Source organism: Emydura macquarii, unplaced genomic scaffold (assembly GCF_026122565.2).
Source record: "Emydura macquarii macquarii isolate MOO-44397 ecotype Brisbane River unplaced genomic scaffold, CSIRO-AGI_Emac_v2 contig_554, whole genome shotgun sequence".
Taxonomy (NCBI): Eukaryota; Metazoa; Chordata; order Testudines; family Chelidae; genus Emydura; species Emydura macquarii.
In genome coordinates, this window is record NW_027130691.1 from 9782175 (window position 1) to 9800891 (window position 18717).

The window sequence follows — 18717 nt, forward strand, 5'->3', positions numbered from 1 at the left end:
AACTGTCTGCCCCTGTTCTAGCTGCTTCCAAAGCTGTGGTAGTGCCATTCTGCAAGTCCTCATGAGTTGAGGCACATTCTGAAGCAAGACTTAAGAGTTAGACCATAAAGTCTATGAATGTGGGTGCATACAATCCCTGATCAGGCCCTGTCTACCATTATCTTGTGCACTTCCTGCATAATTTGCACCAGGTAGCTATAATTTAGGCTGAAGGCAGCCCGAGGACAGGCTTATGTTAGTGATGCTTTTCGCAACATGTGCATCTATTTAGGATGCAATTAAGCCAACGTAAAATGTGGAATTCGAATTTATCCCTATTCCTGTAACACGTAGCCTTCTGCCCAAAGCTGCCAAACTCTCAGTGGCATAATGATTTTTTGTGTGCGCGTGTGAGGATTAAATATCACTTTTATGCATTGCGTGTGACAAAGACACATGATTTGTCTTCTATAATCGACATGGAAATGTGAAATTCACATCCTATAAGTGACAGCAAGATAAGGCTCTGAGATTATATCTGGTAGTTCTGAGACACAAAATCTTTCAATAGGATCCAAATCAAGAAATGATTGTATCAGTACAATCACCTTTGTACAATTAATGTCATACAGTACAGTGAAATTGAATCCTATGTTGGTGCTAAATAAAAGAGGGGCCAATTTCTGCAACATGCCAGGTATATTCTACAAGGTTCTGTGCACCACAAGCTCCCACTGAAGATGTTGAAATCTGGCATCTTTAAATCCACATGAGATGTCTTTCTAAAATGTGCTGTAGCTCAACCACAAGATACAAGCTTGATGCAGATATTACTTGATGAATTTCATGGCCTGTGTTATTCAGGAGGTCAGACTTAATGGCCCCTTGTGACCTTAAAAATCTCTGAGAGTAGCCAGGTCCTCAAAGGAATAGATCAATGGTGAAGTGTCACCTCCCCCAAAGAGTCACTAAGATATAAATAAATACATATATATGTCATTCCTTCCTGGATTTGTAACATAAAATCGAATTAATTTTAAATGCGGGGGTGTCATTTTGTACATTTTTAATAAGAATTCAAATTAGATAATACAATGTTCCCATTGGAACGGACTAGAGCGTGTCCCTGTTTTATGTTTCTTCAGTGTCATTGACAAATTAGGCTGCAAATAAAGGGGATGTGGTCCTTCAAACAACTAATCTTTTAGATCTCAGCTCAGTGTACAGTTCGCCTATGCATCATATATTAATCTTTGTTTCAGCAAGAATGCCTAATCTGGTGACAGCATAAACCAGTAGAGTACCTTCCACAGGTGCTTTTATAAAGAATACTCTGGGTTACAGCATGTTTATTACTTTTTTTCATGTTAATGCATAACTGAAATTTTTCAGACTCATGCTTAGCTTTGTATTTTTGTACACTCACTGGGTTTGTAATTTAGCTATTAAGCAAATGGCATACTACAGCCTAAGCAGTTATGGTATTTCAAGGCAAGTGAAAGAACAAATACTATACAAAGGAAGTCCAGTCTGTATGCAGAGTATTGTAAAATATATGTGGTGCTCTTGGCAACTCTTCTGTTTTTATTTTCGCTCTGGTTTTGAACTTGGAATTACTTTGCTTTTTCATGGTTTCATTAAGGTCCCTGAAGTGTTTGGATTAGATCATCAGATAGTGTAAATCAAATTCAATGCAGCTACTTCAGTTTATATCAGCTGGGGGTCTGGTCCTTTGCATATGTGTGTAACAAAGTTATTTGCTCTGTGTGGCCATTAAGGGTGAGATTTTTCAGACGCTCTTGCACTATGGTGAGTTTTGCCATTGATTTAAAGGGGAGCAGAGTTAGACTGCTGCCTCACACTTTTAAAAATCCCACTCTAATGATCTCCTGGCCCTTTTTGTAGAGGTTTGCTTCAGTGTCCTAGCCCAGCTTTTCAACTTCCCTAACTTGTGCACACATCAAATTGCAGAACAATTGGTTGCCCTTCTCCTCCCAACCGTTGCTCTCTGTGCATAGTTAATGAAGTGTTTGGACTCTTTTGGATTAACAGGTGTTATATAAGAGGTTCTTTGTTACAGTCTATCTGAGAGATGCCTGGTAAATGTTTATGTTGTTGCATACCTATTAAAGCTTTTTTTGAGTTTTATTTTTTTTAAAGCCCATAGAATAAGCGTATTCAGATAGGGTCTGTAGGGCAGCCCATGGAATAAGAATATTCATACAGGGTCCTGGAGAGTGCAGCCCATGACTGTGGAAAGTCCTTACTCATACGTGTCATAAACAGCGTGATTCTTTTCAGTGTGCTCTTCCGCCCACTTTATTTACAGCACTAGTGTTTTGTCTCAGGAGGGTTTGTGAAGTGGCCAGTTTGGTGACTTCCCGTGAACATCCCTATCCCCCTGCTAGGGCTGTTTCATGCTTATACCACTTCCTCCTATCTCTTTTTTGTTGCTGTTAATTTTCAGTAATTGAAATAAAACGTCATGACTGAGCTGTAGAAAGAGGGCCAGTTACATAGGACAAAGCTACAAAACAATACGTGCAGTTGTTTCAGATTTGGACTCTCTCCTAAAAACTATACTTTTCTTCCTGCCTGAAAGTCACTATCTGGCACTTGTGATTTCACAGGCTGTAGCCCGAGGACAGCTTTAGGCGTGGGTGATGTGCAGGTTCACACAATCTGCTGATAGAAGTAAATATCCTAAATTGCTTATATATGGAGATGCCAAACTCTGGCTAATATAGGGACTCTGCCCCAGCAGGCAAATCCTCACCACAATACTCAGCTTGAGCTATTCAGGCAGATGCTGGCCAGTACTACAGCTCTGAGGTGTACCCTCCAAAAGAGGGAGGCTAGGATGGTCTGCATGGCAGCTGATCCTCAGGCTCCATGCTGTAAAGGGAGACACCACAGACCAGTGGTCTACTTCACAGGAGTGAACCCTGCCTTCCAAATCCTGGCAGATGCCTCCCTCTCTCTGGGTACTGGAATCTGCTGCAGAGGAGGGGGATATATTTACCCCTAAGATAGACAACATAATTGTTGTGCAGTTTCAAACCCTGAAGTTTCCAGGGATATCTTGGGAGAATTCACAGACTGACTACACCAGTTCAGCCAGACCTGAACTTAATGCCCCACAGGTGTTATAGTGAGTGCTTATAAAACACGTAGTAGGGTGGTTTTGTGTGAACACAAAGCCTTGTACAGATGTTGCTTCTTTGGTTGTTTGCAGTGCCTTTTTATTGTAGAGAGGACCTGAGGGTACTTCTTGATCAAAGGCCTACTTGGCTGTTTTCATGACAAAATGCATATTATGCAGCCTGATTTGCTGTAGAATCAATTTTGGAGAGAAAGGAGGCTTTGAAAGGAGCAAGCTCTTGTTTAAACACATAGGCTTTGTCTACATGATGGAAACAGGTATATCTGCACTGCATAGCTATTCCAAAATACATTTGGAAGTGGAGTAATTATTCTGGAATAGTGTCCATAGAGGGGAGTTATTCCAGAATAGCTCTAGTGGAATAGTTATTTCAGAATAGCCATGCCGGTCGATTTACATACGTAGATAAGCCTATATATATTTGGCAGCAGTCTTTGACAAAAGATACTGTGAAAAATAAGTGGGGTTTTGTTTCATTCCTGTTTAAAAGTGTCTTTTTAGCTAAATGCACTTTCATAAAGCTGAGTCTGGGGCTTTTCAACCAATTATGGCTTTTCTGTTAGTCCAAGTGTTTTTGGAAACTACAGCCTTCTTTCTGCAGAGAACCCTTTTCTAAGGAAATAGTTCTCTCTCTCCGTGTAATGAGCAGACTAATGGTTGCTAGAAGTGTCATTGGCATAAGCTAAAAAATAGGTTATATATTTACCTGGTAATTGTATCAAATTGCAAAATTGCTTGGTTGATACTGTCAAGATTGATTAAACCTAATTTAAACCACTGATCATCTTGTTCCTTTCACCTTGTAAAAGTGTTCCTTTCTAATGGTCAAAGCCCATTAGAAATATAGCTAGTCTCTTTTGCTTTTCAATACTCAAAAGGTAGTTGAGCATGTTAGGGCACTAGGTTATTTTGAGTCTGAAGTGTTTTTTGGGAGGTAAGCAATGAAATTTACTCTTTTGCTCTCCTCTCTTTAAAGCCGGATGCTAGAAGCAAAATATACATCCAAACTCAAGGTAAGTTTTGAAATATTTAGTAAAGTATGTGCTTGTTTTGAAGCTTGCTATTTCCTACCCTTGTGTCGCCTACTTATGTGCATTTTTCTGGTGATACAGAAATCTTGCTGAAACAGACATATAGGATGAAAGCCTGGCTCCTCTGGAGTCAGAATTTTGCTGTTGACTTCAATGGGGCCAGGATTTCACCCTTAGAACCTAAATTTTCAAGTTAACTCTTGATTTTGGGTGACTCAACTCTTAGCTGCCCAACATGACACATTTATGGGTCTGACCCAAAGCACAGTGACGTCAATGAGAGTCTTCCATTGACTTCTATGAGCTTTGCATCAAGCGCTTCAAGCCTAATTTTCAGAAAGTGTTGAGCACCCATTCTCTAAAAAACAGGCCCCTTTATGGTGCCTCAAGTCAGATTTCCAAAAGCAGACACACCCAAAATCAGTATTTGCTTCTGAAAATCTTGGTCATACAATTAATGCAAGGAACGTGATTTATTCTGTTTGTAAAGCGCCATATACATCTATGGTGCTATCTAAGTAATATTTAATAAAAATAAGATCCAGTTTAGCATTTTAAATGTGGCTGCTTCAGCTTCTGCTCTCAATTCCTAAACTAACCAATTGTAGAATGTGAAAGTCAAATTTTAGATGTTTAACTTCAGCCTTCTAAAGAGAGAGTATTTTATTTTTTTAAAATGTGTATTGTGGGGTTTGGGTTTAAGATTTATTAAGAGATTAAATATTCATGTAATTTGGTAGTGACATCAAAGGGTTTGGGCATGATGTTTTATTCCATGATACTTTGATACTTGTTTCGGAACAGATCCTGGTGACTTTCCTGTCAAATAAAAGTTATATGAGATATCCAGACAACAATATAATATTAAGAGGCCAAACCAGCATTGGTGCAAGTGGGCACAACTCTGTGGACTTCCATGGAGTTGCGCCCTCTGAGTGCATTTGGCCCACGGTATAAATATTAGAACCTAAACTGGAAAAAATCAAACTGAATGCTATAGAAATTCTATGCAAGGAAATGTAGGCGGGAAAGGAAAAGCTTGAAATGGGAGCAATTGCAATTGGGATTTAGAGTATTTGACAAAGATATTATTCACTCAGTGCAAGACTTCAGCAGCTATAATTCTGCCACCCTGGGTCTAGTAAAACATGTTGCCCTTTTCTTCTCTCTAGGAATTATGACCACACCCAGAGCAACTTTTAACTGGAACAGATTTCTACAAAATGCAGGTAAAATGTAAAACTACTTTATCCTTCTGAACAAAGTGCATGAAGATCATAGCTAACACAAGCTGCCTCTTCCTATAATTAACAGTTTTCAGCATATATTCCTAATAAGTTTGAATGATTTTCTGTTTTTGTCTCCATTCTGGAAGAGATCTTAGAATATGTAAATTGATCTGTTGTATGGTTATGTATTTTAGTTCACTTAAAAGTGAGGGATTAACAGTGCTAACTAGATTCAGTCAGAGCAGTAAGGCACCAGTCAGAATTCTGCTCTTGCGTGGTATTCACAGCAGTGAACTGCCCCGGCTATTCCAAGTTCCAGCCTTTAGCCTTGCTTAAACTGACAAGCATTATGAATTGCATCAAACAATAAAGTAGCTATGAGATCTGGACGAATGTCCCCCGGAAACGTAGTTGTCATTAACACACCATTTCACTCATGACCAAAATACAGCTATCTGAGAGGCTTGTGATCAACAGATGTGTGATGGAGGTCAGTATGACTTTCACAGAAGAGATGGATAGGGCACCCGAAACAACAGCTCAAACTTTCCCAATCTAGCCCCCAGTGAGCCTAATCCTGGACCTGGAGAGGTCAGATATTCAGTATTTGTGCCTATACACCATATGGCCTCTCATGTTTGGACTTCTGGACAGGCATTGTGTAGCCACTAGACTGCCTGGCAACCTCTTTAAGGTACCAACTTGTATGTGTCAGTCTAGGCTGAACCTTGGTTTCAAAGCAGGAGAAAATTTAGGAAAAGAACATATTGCTTTATTAATAAATTAATACATCTTTTAAATAGGTAATTAGGGTATGAACCAGCTTCTACTGAAATCAATAGGAGCTTTGCCATTTATTTCAATGAAAGCAGGATGAAACTCCTAACACCTGACCTAGAGGTCACAGAAGTCAAGAATTCCCTGCATGTTATTAAAGCTGGTTGAAAAAAATTCAGAATTTTTTTTTGTTGGAATTAGCTGAGTTGCAAAATCTTTTATGGGAATGATTAGATTTCTATGAATGTTGCATGGATCCCAGGCAGACAGGAAGAGTCTGGTCAGTTTCACATCAGTGATGGGCAGCTCTGAAATGAACATGTATGTTCATTTCAGTCAGCATCTACATACAGCTAGATGAACATATTTCCACAATGCCAGAGAGCATACTTGTTTCCAAAACAAAATTTTGCAGGAGTTCAACTCTGCAGAATTTTTTGAGTTTTCAGCTTTTTTTCTCCTGATTTGGGATAGAAAGTTTTCCAGACTCTCAGAAACTTTCCTGGGATGGGAAAATTGACTTCCTGCCAATCTAAAATTATTGTTATTAAATATTTAGGACTTACATTCAAATGGAGAAAGACCAAGGGATGGGAAAACAACATACAAGCAGACATGTGCCAGAAAGAGCATGATACATTTAAAATGGATTTTTGAATTGCAAATGAGTCTATTAGTTAAAATGCCCATTTAATTAATTTAGCATTAAAATGTCTACCGGACATTTAACCACTGGAGTACAATGACTCCTTTGAGTACATCATTTGAATAGTAAGTATAAATACTTTAAAAATTATAATTCCTGTAGTTTGAAAATTTTTTAATTCCTTTTTTTTCTCTCAAATTGAAATACAAATCGATTTTTTAGGCTGCGAGCTCTTTTGCCAGTTTTCAGCCAAGAACAAAAGACGTTTCACTGACCTACTTATTTGAATACAAATAAAAAAGTTTGCATAATTTTTTTTGGGGGGGAGTGAGAGGAAGAGCCGGGAAAATCAGAAATGACAAGTGAGTTGTGGCAACTAAGGGGTTTATAGCTTTATTATCCTCCCCCCTCCCCCCCCCCATCTGGCAATCAACAGCCATCCCATCCCATCCCATCCCCTGCCCTTTTAAATTTTTTAAACTCAGGTCAAATACATGGTAGCATTATATAATGTGTTCCTACTTTATAGCTATAGTTGGTCATAATCCAATACCAAATGAGTAGTAATAAATAAAGCCCTCTGTCTTTCTACCCACATCTTCCTAAAAGCCTGCACAGAGAAGCAAATTAGACAAATGAGACAAATTAGGGCCAGAGTAGCTCCATTGACTTCAATGAATCTATGCACTTTATAGCAGCCTAGTTCTGGCCTCTTAAACTTTCAATTTAAAGGGTCTCTATTCTTAAACTGCCATCGGTGAGGGGAACTAAAACTATGGTGCTTGAGCAGAAGAGGCAACAGTGAAGCAGGATCTGATCTGAGGTATCTAGTGGACAGGGAAACTCAGAGTGACAATAGCTTGGCTGGCTTCACTAAGATTCATAGATTTCAAGGATCATTATGATCATCTGGTCTGATATCCCGCATGACACACGGCCTACAATTTTACATTGAGCCCAATAACTTCTGGAACGTATATGGAGCACGTTACTCCTCATGTAATGATCCTGGGGGACATGTAAGTATCTGGATCATTCCTTGCAATATGTCTGCCAGAGGCAGTACCAAGATGGTGTGGGCCAGTGAATTGTACCTGCACAGCAAGCTTATGACCCCAGCACTGTATAACTGAGTTCCTACCTCAACCCTTATGTAAAAGCGCACGCTCTTCTATACTTGCCCCTGTAATGGTGGAAGGGCTAATTTCAAAAAGCCATCTTACCTTAACACTTTGATTGTTAAAGCTGCTTTTCCCAACAAGAAAAATTTTCAGGCATTTTACCCTGACATTTTTTTTTCTGCATCATATCATCAATCTGATCTCCAATAGTACAGCTGTTTCCTCTGTTACAAATGAACCCCTACTATTCAATTGCTTTATCACATCAGTAAGTGTGTGTCATTACTCAGAACCCATGTCCAATTTTAAATTGAGCATTGTGAGGTTATTTCGTTCTCAGTAAATCATAGCACACCAGCACAGTGCCACTATGATTAATAATTTTCAGAAGTATAATGATTTGTCACTTGCTACTATAGCCCCAGCATTGATTGGATCCTGTGTCTCACCATTTTGTGATTAAAGGAACAGACTGGGGGGGAGGAGAGAAGATTCCCCATGAATGCAGTTTGTTTGATATATTAAAGGCAGTTTTATCCTAACGTACACTAGTGCAAAAGTGCAAAATAATTCATAATTCACAGATAAAAGCAAACAAAGTGACTGTGACTTCTGTGCCTGCTAAGTAATAACTTGAAAACTGACTGAATTATTCAGTGTGTATTGGTTTTATGACCAAGTGTCTCATCTCATTAGTCGTATCATCAGTCCTGCTCTTATTTCTGTCTCCTGAGATGGGCTGCAGTTCTCATCAACACTTTCCCTCATGCCCTGGCAACACTGTTATTTGGAATGTCTCTCATTGCAGCAGATCAGGTCTGGTTGTTTGTCTCTAATTCTGTTCTTGCTGGAGAGTAACAGGGAGCAGGAAGAGGTGCTTTTCAGAGAGTTGGCAATTTCTAGATCTAGTCTCATATGTTCAGAATTCTGTAAACTAATAACAGTTAGTGGCAAGTCATAAACGTAGACAATATAGCAGTGACAATATTTTCCTCAAAAGTAACGCCATTTTGATTCAGTTAAAGCACATACTTGCTCAATGCAATGCATTTTAACCAGATCATCAATTATTTATGTGATTCAGTGACTACCTGATCTAGTTCATCTTATGAAATTTACTATCTTTTGACTTCTGTCATGTATGCTCTACTACTTCCATCTCATCTCTAAAGACAATTAATAGGTTTTTTCCCCCTCCAAATAACCGGCACACATTTTTAGAAGTGTTTTCCATCTTATGTACCCAACTCATGTCAGCCAGGACCTAGCCCTACAACTCCAGCTGAAGTTACTGGAAGCTATGAATACTAAATTGCCCTGAAAAGCCTATAAAATCAATGGGCCCTTTTGAAAACGTTGGTCTTTTTCTATTTATATATACCCCAAGTACATAGTCCGGCTTGGTATTGAGTTCCAGAACCATAGTGATGCCTGATACCTTGACTCGTGCTGTGAATAGAACCTTATTCCACAAAGTGAAATCAGTGGGATGATACATGGAGTGAGGTACAAGTCGATGCAGTGAGTAAGGGTGGCAGAATCTGGTCTGGATCCATTACAGTTGGTGCTAAAACCAGCCTTCCTCCACCTCTCAAAATGAGGGAGGCATTTCCCGAGGAATCCAAAGAAAGCAGACTGCCTAGCAGATTTCAATGAATGGTGGATATAAATTACATTTGTCTAATATGGGGAAGGGTTTTTTTTTTGTTTTTTTTTTTTAATTTTGTGGGTGCAATGCAAGAATGTCATAAAATCATGGAATCTGTATTTTAACGCATTAGGCTTCCTTGCAGTCATCAAGGGGCTGAAGGTAATGTTTGTTTAGAGCTAGTGTACCTGAGCTCCTGACGTCAGTATTTTTACCAGCTGGAGCTTATGAAGCATTTTACTGGATAAATCTGCAAAGAGGGAACTTTTGGAATCAATTAGTGTTTTATTTTTTGGTCACATACAGTGAAAACCAGACTGCCATAGCTATTGCTGATAACATGCAGACATGTAGACGCTGATGCTACATTTCCTGCAGTCTGATTTTTCCAGGCAAGGTTCTGATCTTGCGAGGTGCACACAGGACCTCAGTATAGTCAATGGGAGTATTCTGCTCAGCACCTAGTAAGATTAGGGCCATGAGAGATTACTGCTGAGTTCAGATGCCCTCTAGTGATTAATTTGTGATTAACTACTTTTAGTTTCTTCAGTTACAATGGAGCCTGTCCCCTACATCCTCCCCCTTATTTCATTTCCTAGGAAAGGATTACTTTGTAGATTAAGGTCCCAATTCAGCCAAGCATTTAAGCATGTGTTTAAAGTTATGTGTTGCTGAATGAGGACCTAATTGAACTGATAACGGACCTAATTGTGTTCTCAATGAAGTCAGTGGCTTCAGGGTCAGCAAGAGATAAGGTAGAACTGTAAAGTTGGATTGCATTGCATTATGGGAATTGCCACATAATGCTACTGTCGTACCCAAAATGGAGGACTTGGCTAGCCTGAGCAGCTAAAGATAGTTAAAATTCTGAAGGGTTGAATTTTGAGAGTCAGATACAAGGTTAAAAAAAGCCAATGTTGAAGACCTAATGCGACAAAACTCTTAGTGATGACAACCCAAAAGAAATTAAATGATTTCTTGTGACACTTCCAACATGTGAATGAAGAGATGAATGTAAAAGATAAAGCAGAGTTAGAAGAGTTACTGAGCTTATTTAAAGCATATTCCAGTGATGGACAAAGTCATCCTACATTCATACTCTGGAAGATAAAATAACCATCTCAGACAGAATCTGAAATCTCAGGAAGAAACCTGTAGATTTCCTTTTATAGGAGATCAGTTAATACTTTGAAATGTGTAGGAGACAGAAAAATGAACTATTTTTCCAGAGATATAAAAGACTGGTATGGTTCAAAGTGAACAGAAAGGAGGATTAGGGAGAGGATTTAACCTCACCCTCTAGTCATAATTTAGACATAGTTTCTGAACAAAAGAGAAGTCAGGTGGATAAGCCTAAAAAATAATGTGGAGCTGGTGTGGTGTTCTAAAGCTCTCTAGAAAACAAGTGAAAATCAAGTTGAAGTCAGGGATTAAAGACTTTGACTGCCCTTGGTCTAGCATTCATAAGAGCTATCTTGTTTATTGATAGTGTTTGTTTATGTTAACCTGGTGTCCTAAGGTAAGTTATTTAAATGCAAAAATAAAAATCAATATACTTGATATAAAAATATATATTTAACCTCTACTGTGTATTATTTTCAAATCTTAAATTGTAAAAAGTAAAACAAATGTTAAAGGTTTGGGTTTTTTAGGATTTTTTTTTTTAAATCCTGTCAAAACAAGCACTTTGAATGAAAATCATCTAAAGGGGAATTTTCCCCCACTGGAATACATTTAATGAAAACAGCCATTAAAACCTCAAATAAGAAAAATGTCTATATTTGAACAAACAGTGAGAAACTAGGTCACTTGAGATAAGATGTTCTCAAACTGCATGCTTACCTCCAGCAAGTCAGAGTTTGAGATCACCCAGACACATAGAAGCCGACAGCTCTTCAGTAAGATTTGCACAAAGAATTTTATACTATTTATCTGGGATTGCTCTATCAACTTTTTCTTGATTGTTCATATTGGGAGGGTGTTAAATACATTTGCGATTTTAAAGTCCTGTGAAGTGATAGTGGTTGTATTTTACCCTTGCCTTTATCATAAAAACAATGTAATCACTAATGCTTCAGAAATGATTCCTGAGGTGCTACTTAGTTTGTTTCTCTGTTATACTATTTTGGCACCCAAGACATGGATTATTCTCCAGGCCCCATATACATAGCACCATGCTATATCTCAGTATCTGCACTGGTGATATATCACTATAGCAGTTGTCAGGGCAAGAGCTGGGGATGTGACAACTACAAAGAAGAGTGGGAGCAGATTAGGTTGCACTGGGACTTTTACTGGAGAGGAAGGTTGGGCAGCTAGCGTGAAGCAGGACTTTTGCCACTTTTGTAGAGAGCATCTTCTCTACATCTGCTATCTCTTGGGTTTTTGGTTTGTTTTTTTTAAAACTGTGTATTATTATGCCAATTGTCACTAAAGCACACCCTGCAAACAGCTGTATGTCTCGCCATCAGTATTGATGATATGCACATTGTCATCAGTACTTTCTCCTTGTCCACAGGATGCCACATCCTCACGCAGTAGAACCACAACAGTTTCACTTCACAGTGTGGGGCATGATTTGGAGAGGCCAGGCAGAGGGGTGCACATTTTCTGAGCTGCAGAGAACACAGCTCTGTGCAGGCACCTGTGTGAACAAGGGCGGAGTAGGGGAAGGGCAAGGTTGGAGCATCCACTGCTACATAAATCCTCCAGTCCTTTTTTCCCTGCAGCAGGGCCATAGAAACTGGGGAAGATGTTGCCAAAGCTTATACATATAAAGATTAAATAAAGAATGTGTGTTAGGCAGCTTCTGTATTAGCTTTAATTTCATACATATTTAACACTAGGATTTAGTAGTCATTTAGCTACTTGGTACTACAAATGTCTCCCCCTTAAACAGAATATACATAGTCTTTCCCCGTTAAGTATCAGTCATTGTCATTTACTACCATCAAGCTAAATATATTCCCCAGGAGATTGCTTCTATTAGGCTGTCATCCTGATGGAGGCATTGGCTACATAAAAACTTGCACCACTTTGATTAAACCAGTTTAGCTAAACTGACGCAAACCACTGTGTGGATACTTTGAGTGGTTCATTTTAGTTCATCTTAAACCTGTTGCTAATCGACGTAAGCTAAACAGAAATAAGCATAATTGAAAGTGAAATCAGAGCTTTCACATCTGGTTAAATCAGTTTACAGTCACACCTTAAATTATACCCGTTAAGAAACTGATCCTGAAAAAGTGCCAGGGACCTACAACTCCTGTGTCATGGCACCTCTCAAGATAAGATCCTAGTGGAATACTCTGTAATTGCAGAGGGAGATAAAATGAGGCGCTATAGGCAAGGAGACAAAATCCATTTCTAGTTAAGTCTGGAGTACTTGTGTATCATTCAGTCACGAACCACCGTTTGTATAAATAACTGATTATCCTCCACTGGCAATTTCAGAATAAAAGCACTACCGATGAATGATTTTAAATGCACGCATTCTATTTTTGGTAGCTAAATGAATATACAGATTGGTGGCAAATAAAGATAAGAGTCTGCAAGTTCCAATGAAGGCATCACCATTTAATACTATTATTAACGTGTGAACATATTTAGGTAAAAAGCTTTTCTGGTGAACTTCAACTCATTCTAGGATTTGAATTAAGAAAAGATGGTCAAGTTGGTTGTGAATAATTTTCTTTGATTTTGTGTTAGTTAGTATAATTTCTAACGACTCTGTTAAAGCCAAGACTATATACATAAACACATGAGACTTTGCAAAGCAAAGAGAATAATATATTTTTTGTTAGCCATCAGCACATAGTAAAAGTGTTGTGGAGCAGATAATGGATAGTTTGGTCTTCCAGGCAGCAAAAAGAAGTCTTTATAATTATCTTTAAAAAGCTAAAATTTCATTTTATAATAAAAGCAATGATCCCTAGCAGACAAAACTTGAAGTGTCTGGAAACTAACAGGATTTCATCCCCCGTCCTCCCTCCAAAATATTAATATGTAACCAGTCCATTTAATGGCCAAGAAAGCTTTGAAAGCCCTGGAGACTGAAGTTATTTCCCCACGAACATTTTTCAAACCTAGAGGCACCACTACAAAGTGTGACAAGGTCACCAAGTCCATGGCACTTTTGCAAAGCCTGCTAGTAATGGTGTAACTGCAGTGATGGTATTTGCAATGCTGACACCTATCCACTAAGAACTGGTTTGAGAACACAATACTTATAGAGCATTGAACTGCCATCACATAGTAATGCTATTTGAATACTGTCTGCCTTGGCTGAATAAAGGACTTAAAGGAAAATGATTCAAAATTCCAGACCATCAGGAACTGTCCCCAAACAAAATGTTTTAGGAAGTCATTTCGTCAGAAATGATTCTTAAAGGACCACCTATTATTTACTTGTTTAAAAAAGCTACTCTGACCTCATGGAAAGCTTTGTAAAACATTTTGGTTTAGGGACATAGAGACAAGTTTACCTATACAGCATAAATAAAGAACAAAGGAAGCAAAATATTAAGGACGTCTACACAAATACAGGGGCAGAGATTCTAAGAATTCACTTGTTTCTGCCTTCTTATTCCCCACCTAAAGTCATAATTCTCTGCTAGTGACATTCCAGTTGCTTGCTGGGAAAATGACTGATGTGATAAACAGGATTATGATTTCAGATGAGGAACAAACTGTAGGAGCTGAACCAACAAAGCTCTTCTTTCATGCAGAAGTGTTGTGTAATCAGGGCTATATTTTACTAAAATGCTTCCCACAAACTCACCTTGATAATCTCTTTGTACTTTCATTGTGTCTTTCAGCTGAGGGATTCAAAGCACTTTACCAACATTACTTGGTTAAGCCTCATAACAATCCCTTGAAGTATTATACCCATTTTACAGATAGGTAAACATAGGCAGGTTGCAATTAAGTGACTTGTCCTAGGTCAGGAGAGTCAAGAAAGAACACAGCCAGGGATAGAATACAGGAGTCCCAATTCCTAGTCCTTTATTATAGCTACTAGACAACATTTCTTGGGCCAAATTCTCTGCTAGCGTGACTCCACTGAAGTCAATGGAGTGATAACATAAAGAAGTTGGCCTCCTCTTTCTTTATTATACTCTGCAATATCACTGTAAAAATAGCATTATGGCAGCTATTTTAATTGCCTGTTTATTGGGTATCAAGCTTGTTCAATTTACAAGTTTGCTTTGCAAAATCAACCCGATATGTGCAATACAGATTCTGCAGGTCAATCTGTGCTCAGTTACACATCTGAAGTGGAGAGTGGAATTTGGCCTAGTAATAGCTGGAACTTATTTTTTCTGTTTATGATGCATGAGCCAGAATACAATCCAGCTCATTGTCCCAAGGCATTGACTTTGTCGCACTAGCAGGAGAAACACAAGAGGAAAAAAAATGAATTATTTTTGTCGCTACAGCAAGAAGAATAGATCAAAGGAGCAGAGATGCTGAAGATGCCATTTTTGCATAGTCCCTTTTCAGAGTAGACCCACACTTGACATTACCTAATCTGTAATACAGTTTTAAAGTTTCTTGGAAGCACAGTGCTCCAGCAGAAAGTGAAACTCCCATTTAAAAGCAAAAAAAAAAAAAAAAAAAAAAAAAGTGCCTCCCTTCAGACATCAATTTCCACATAGCTGTTATGGCTATAGCACCTAAAAAGCCAGCACTACACTTACTGTATTAATGTGCTTCCCACATTAGGGCTCTTGAGTATCTTGTGAGGCCAAATCAAGAGTGAGACTGTTGAAATGATTGCTTTCTTGTACAGGTAGCTGCAGCTTGCTTTTCACAACAGGGGCTCCAAGAAGTCTTGAAAAAGCACCCAGGAGGTGAAAATCTGATGGTAGCAATATCTTGATGTGAAAATTTAATCATCTTCAGTGAATAAATACAAAGCCAACTAGGCACACAGGTGCTGCTTGAGTCTGACTGTAAGCAGAGCCACCGTGGAATACACTACCAGCAGCAGCGATTGGCGGTGATGCGCCTGTAAAGCAATCTTCTCAGGAGTGTTTTTTGATCTGTCCATAAGAGGATTAAGTCGGGGAAAGTCTGGTTATAAAAATGAATTGGGCAATGACTAAGATCTACTGCATACAATAAAATAAAATTGGACAACTGATTCCTGCCTTACTAAATTGAATTGTAGTAGCAGGTAATTCCTTTCCTAAATAGCTCCTTTCTGACCGTGTTTAGGAACATAGGAATTGGTCCATCTAGTTCAGTGTTATGTCTCTGAGAGTGGATACTAGGAGAGGCTTCAGAGGAAAGTGCAAGAAATCCCATAGTGGACTATTAGGATAGGATTTTCCTGCCTAAGGGAGTTAGGCACCCAGTTCTTATTAAAAACTTAACTCCTTTAAGCCCCATTGAAAAAAATCACAGCCTTATGGAATACCCTGAGCATAAGAATAGCTGATTGTGAATATTTGTGCAAATACAATCTGTGGAGATTATATATGTTTTCATCAATTTGTTCTACAGAACTCCCAACAAGAAAAGTAGAAAGTGCATAGGTGTATCTGTAATACTGTTGGGTCACGCTGGTGTAGATGTGACTCTTTGAAGGGTAACTTTAAATTCTGGAAGGCTGAAGAAAATCTGTTACAAAATAATGCTATTACTACTTAGTGTTTTTCCAGAGGGCAGAGTAGTGTGGCTTAGTGGTTAAAACACTGCGTGGGGGCTCAGAAGATCAGGTTCTATTCCTGGCCCTCCCACTGGCCTGCTGGATGATCTGAGGCAAGTCACTTCATCTCTATGTTATCCCCAGTTTACATGGGGACACTGGATGAAAGCACTTTGAGATCTACTGATGAAAATATTATTTATCCTGAGTTGCCCAGAACCTACAAGAGGGGTGCTCAGCACCTTCCAGATTTGGTCCCACAGTGTTTTTCATCTTCAAACTGCTTTACAAACATTACTTTCACAAATAATAAAAATAAAAGAAGACAGAATGCAGAAAGAAAGATGCTAAGAGCTAGGAAGAAACAATTACAAGTTAGATTTGATTAAGGCCAGCAGACATACAATATCCTGAAGGATCTTCATAACTTTGGTGATGGACTCTACACTCACAATAACTGAGATCTGAATGTTCATTTCAGTCTGGCAGAGGCTACACAGAGTAGCTTGCGTAATTCCCGTCAACTTTGTAACTCCTCTTCTACGCGGCATCTTCCCTGCACTACGCCACTTGAGGGGGTGGTTTTAACGCGTCGACTTCCGGATCGATTGAGCGGGTCTTCACTGAGCGCTCAATCAATCCAGATAGATCGATCTGACGGCGGTGAATTTGCTGCTGTCAGTGAAGACATACCCTTAAATTCAAGTGCCACCCTGATATTCCAATCCACAGCAATCAAAGAGGTAAAACGTCTCAGGAAGTGGAGAGAGCTTCATCTAATTCTAAATCAAATACCTATGCCCTACATATAATTAAAATTCAGGCAGAGTTTTGTTATGGTAATCGCAGTCTGACCCTTTTTCTAACAGTTTGCTTTGTGAAAGTTTAGATTATGAATCAAAGCCAGCATTGGTTCTCCTTAAAACATAATGCCTTAACTGGGCATCACACCAGACCAAAGGACCTTTTCAGCCCAACTGTAGTGTATTGTTCTCAGTCCAATAAACAGCATCATAATCTACCTTGTCTGCTGCAGCCTCTCTGTGACAGCCAAACTATTCACATTAAATCAAAATGACTCAATGGTGAATTCCGTAAAAATGAGTATTTGAATCCCCCTGCTAGATTTTAATTTTAAGTGCAATATCTGTTGAATATGTCATGAACCACCAATTGTTTATGACATTTTCAAAATTAAATTTCAATTCAGATCTCACACTGATTTTACACCAATATAATTCCATTGACTACAGGGGAGTTATTCATTATTTACTCCTTTTAAAGTCAGATTGGAATAGGCCCCTACTTAAAGTTAGCAGTCAGTGAAAATGGAAAAACAGGAATATGGGATAAATTCAAATAAGGCTGCTTCATTCCATTCTCTACCTCCTCGAATTACAGGATCTTTGGGAAAGCAGAAAGCGTGAGGAGAGGAGCCAGTGTGACAATGAATAAAACAAGATTGTCCCTGTTTAAATAAACCACAATTCTTAACAACTATTGATTGTTTATGTTCCAAGGGAACAATTCAATAGATACAAGCTATTCCAGAAAGAAAAGATGGACTTGTGGCTCAATGCTCTGGAGCGCAACTTGGGAGATTTGCATTCAAAGCCTGACTTTCTCACAGACGTGACCTGGGGCATGTCACTTAAATATTTCCCCATCTGTAAGATGGGATAATAATACTTTCCTGCTTCCCAGGGGTATTGGGAGGATAAATTCCTTGATATTTGTGTAGCGATGAGACAATATGTGGGCCAACTCAATGGACAGAGAAAATAAGCATATTTATACCAAGCTAATCTTGATTGGTCTTTTAGGCTCAGTTTAGCAATTCAGTAAAATTAGCTGGACACAAAGCTGAGGTTTTGTTTTACCAAGAGAGTTTTAGAGGCTGGTTTCCCTTCAATAAAGGTACTGGATGCTTCAAAGAAGAGGTTATAAATGATTTAAACACTTTTTGATTTATCATGTCTTGTGTCCATGTTTGTTATTTTCTTTCCATTCTTGAGGTCGTTCGACTTAAAACAGGATCTTTTTGTCTCTGAAGAGTCCATTTGCTACAACTGTTTATCTCCCCCACCTGAAGTGTATGTGGATTTTTTCAGTCACCCATGAAAGATCAGCAGCTCTTTTATAAAATTAAAACACTCAGATGTGGGCACAGACGACCCTCATAAGTAAATGATTAAATGTTTTACAGCCGTAAGATTTTTCAAGAATAATACATATTGGCTATCCTTGCCACTGGCTCAATAAACGTGTGCATGGAAGGACAATGAATTGATCTGCTTTATGTAGTGTTCAGCCAGGAAATGGAAACTGCCAACCCCCCAAAATTCATTAAGTGATGTTGCTGTTATGTACATGCATTCAACAGTTTGTGAATTATATTCAATTATAGTGAACACATTTGGTCCAAGCTCATCACATGGTGACCCTTCCCCAGAATTACATTCTGAGCGTAA

The 18717-nt window shown here is 38.7% G+C and overlaps 1 protein-coding gene and 1 long non-coding RNA gene across 2 annotated transcripts in view; one reads left to right on the top strand and one right to left on the bottom strand.

Moving 5' to 3' along the window:
• Positions 1-18717, top strand: part of GLT1D1 (glycosyltransferase 1 domain containing 1) — a 78522-nt gene that overhangs the window by 22547 nt on the left and 37258 nt on the right. The window contains exons 5-6 of the mRNA XM_067539746.1: positions 4119-4155; positions 5346-5402. Coding sequence (XP_067395847.1) covers positions 4119-4155; positions 5346-5402 — 94 coding nt within the window. The remainder of the gene's footprint in view (positions 1-4118; positions 4156-5345; positions 5403-18717) is intronic.
• The window catches only part of LOC137147525 (uncharacterized), an 89698-nt gene that overhangs the window by 12975 nt on the left and 58006 nt on the right, over positions 1-18717 (bottom strand). The gene's annotated exons all lie outside the window — the stretch shown is intronic.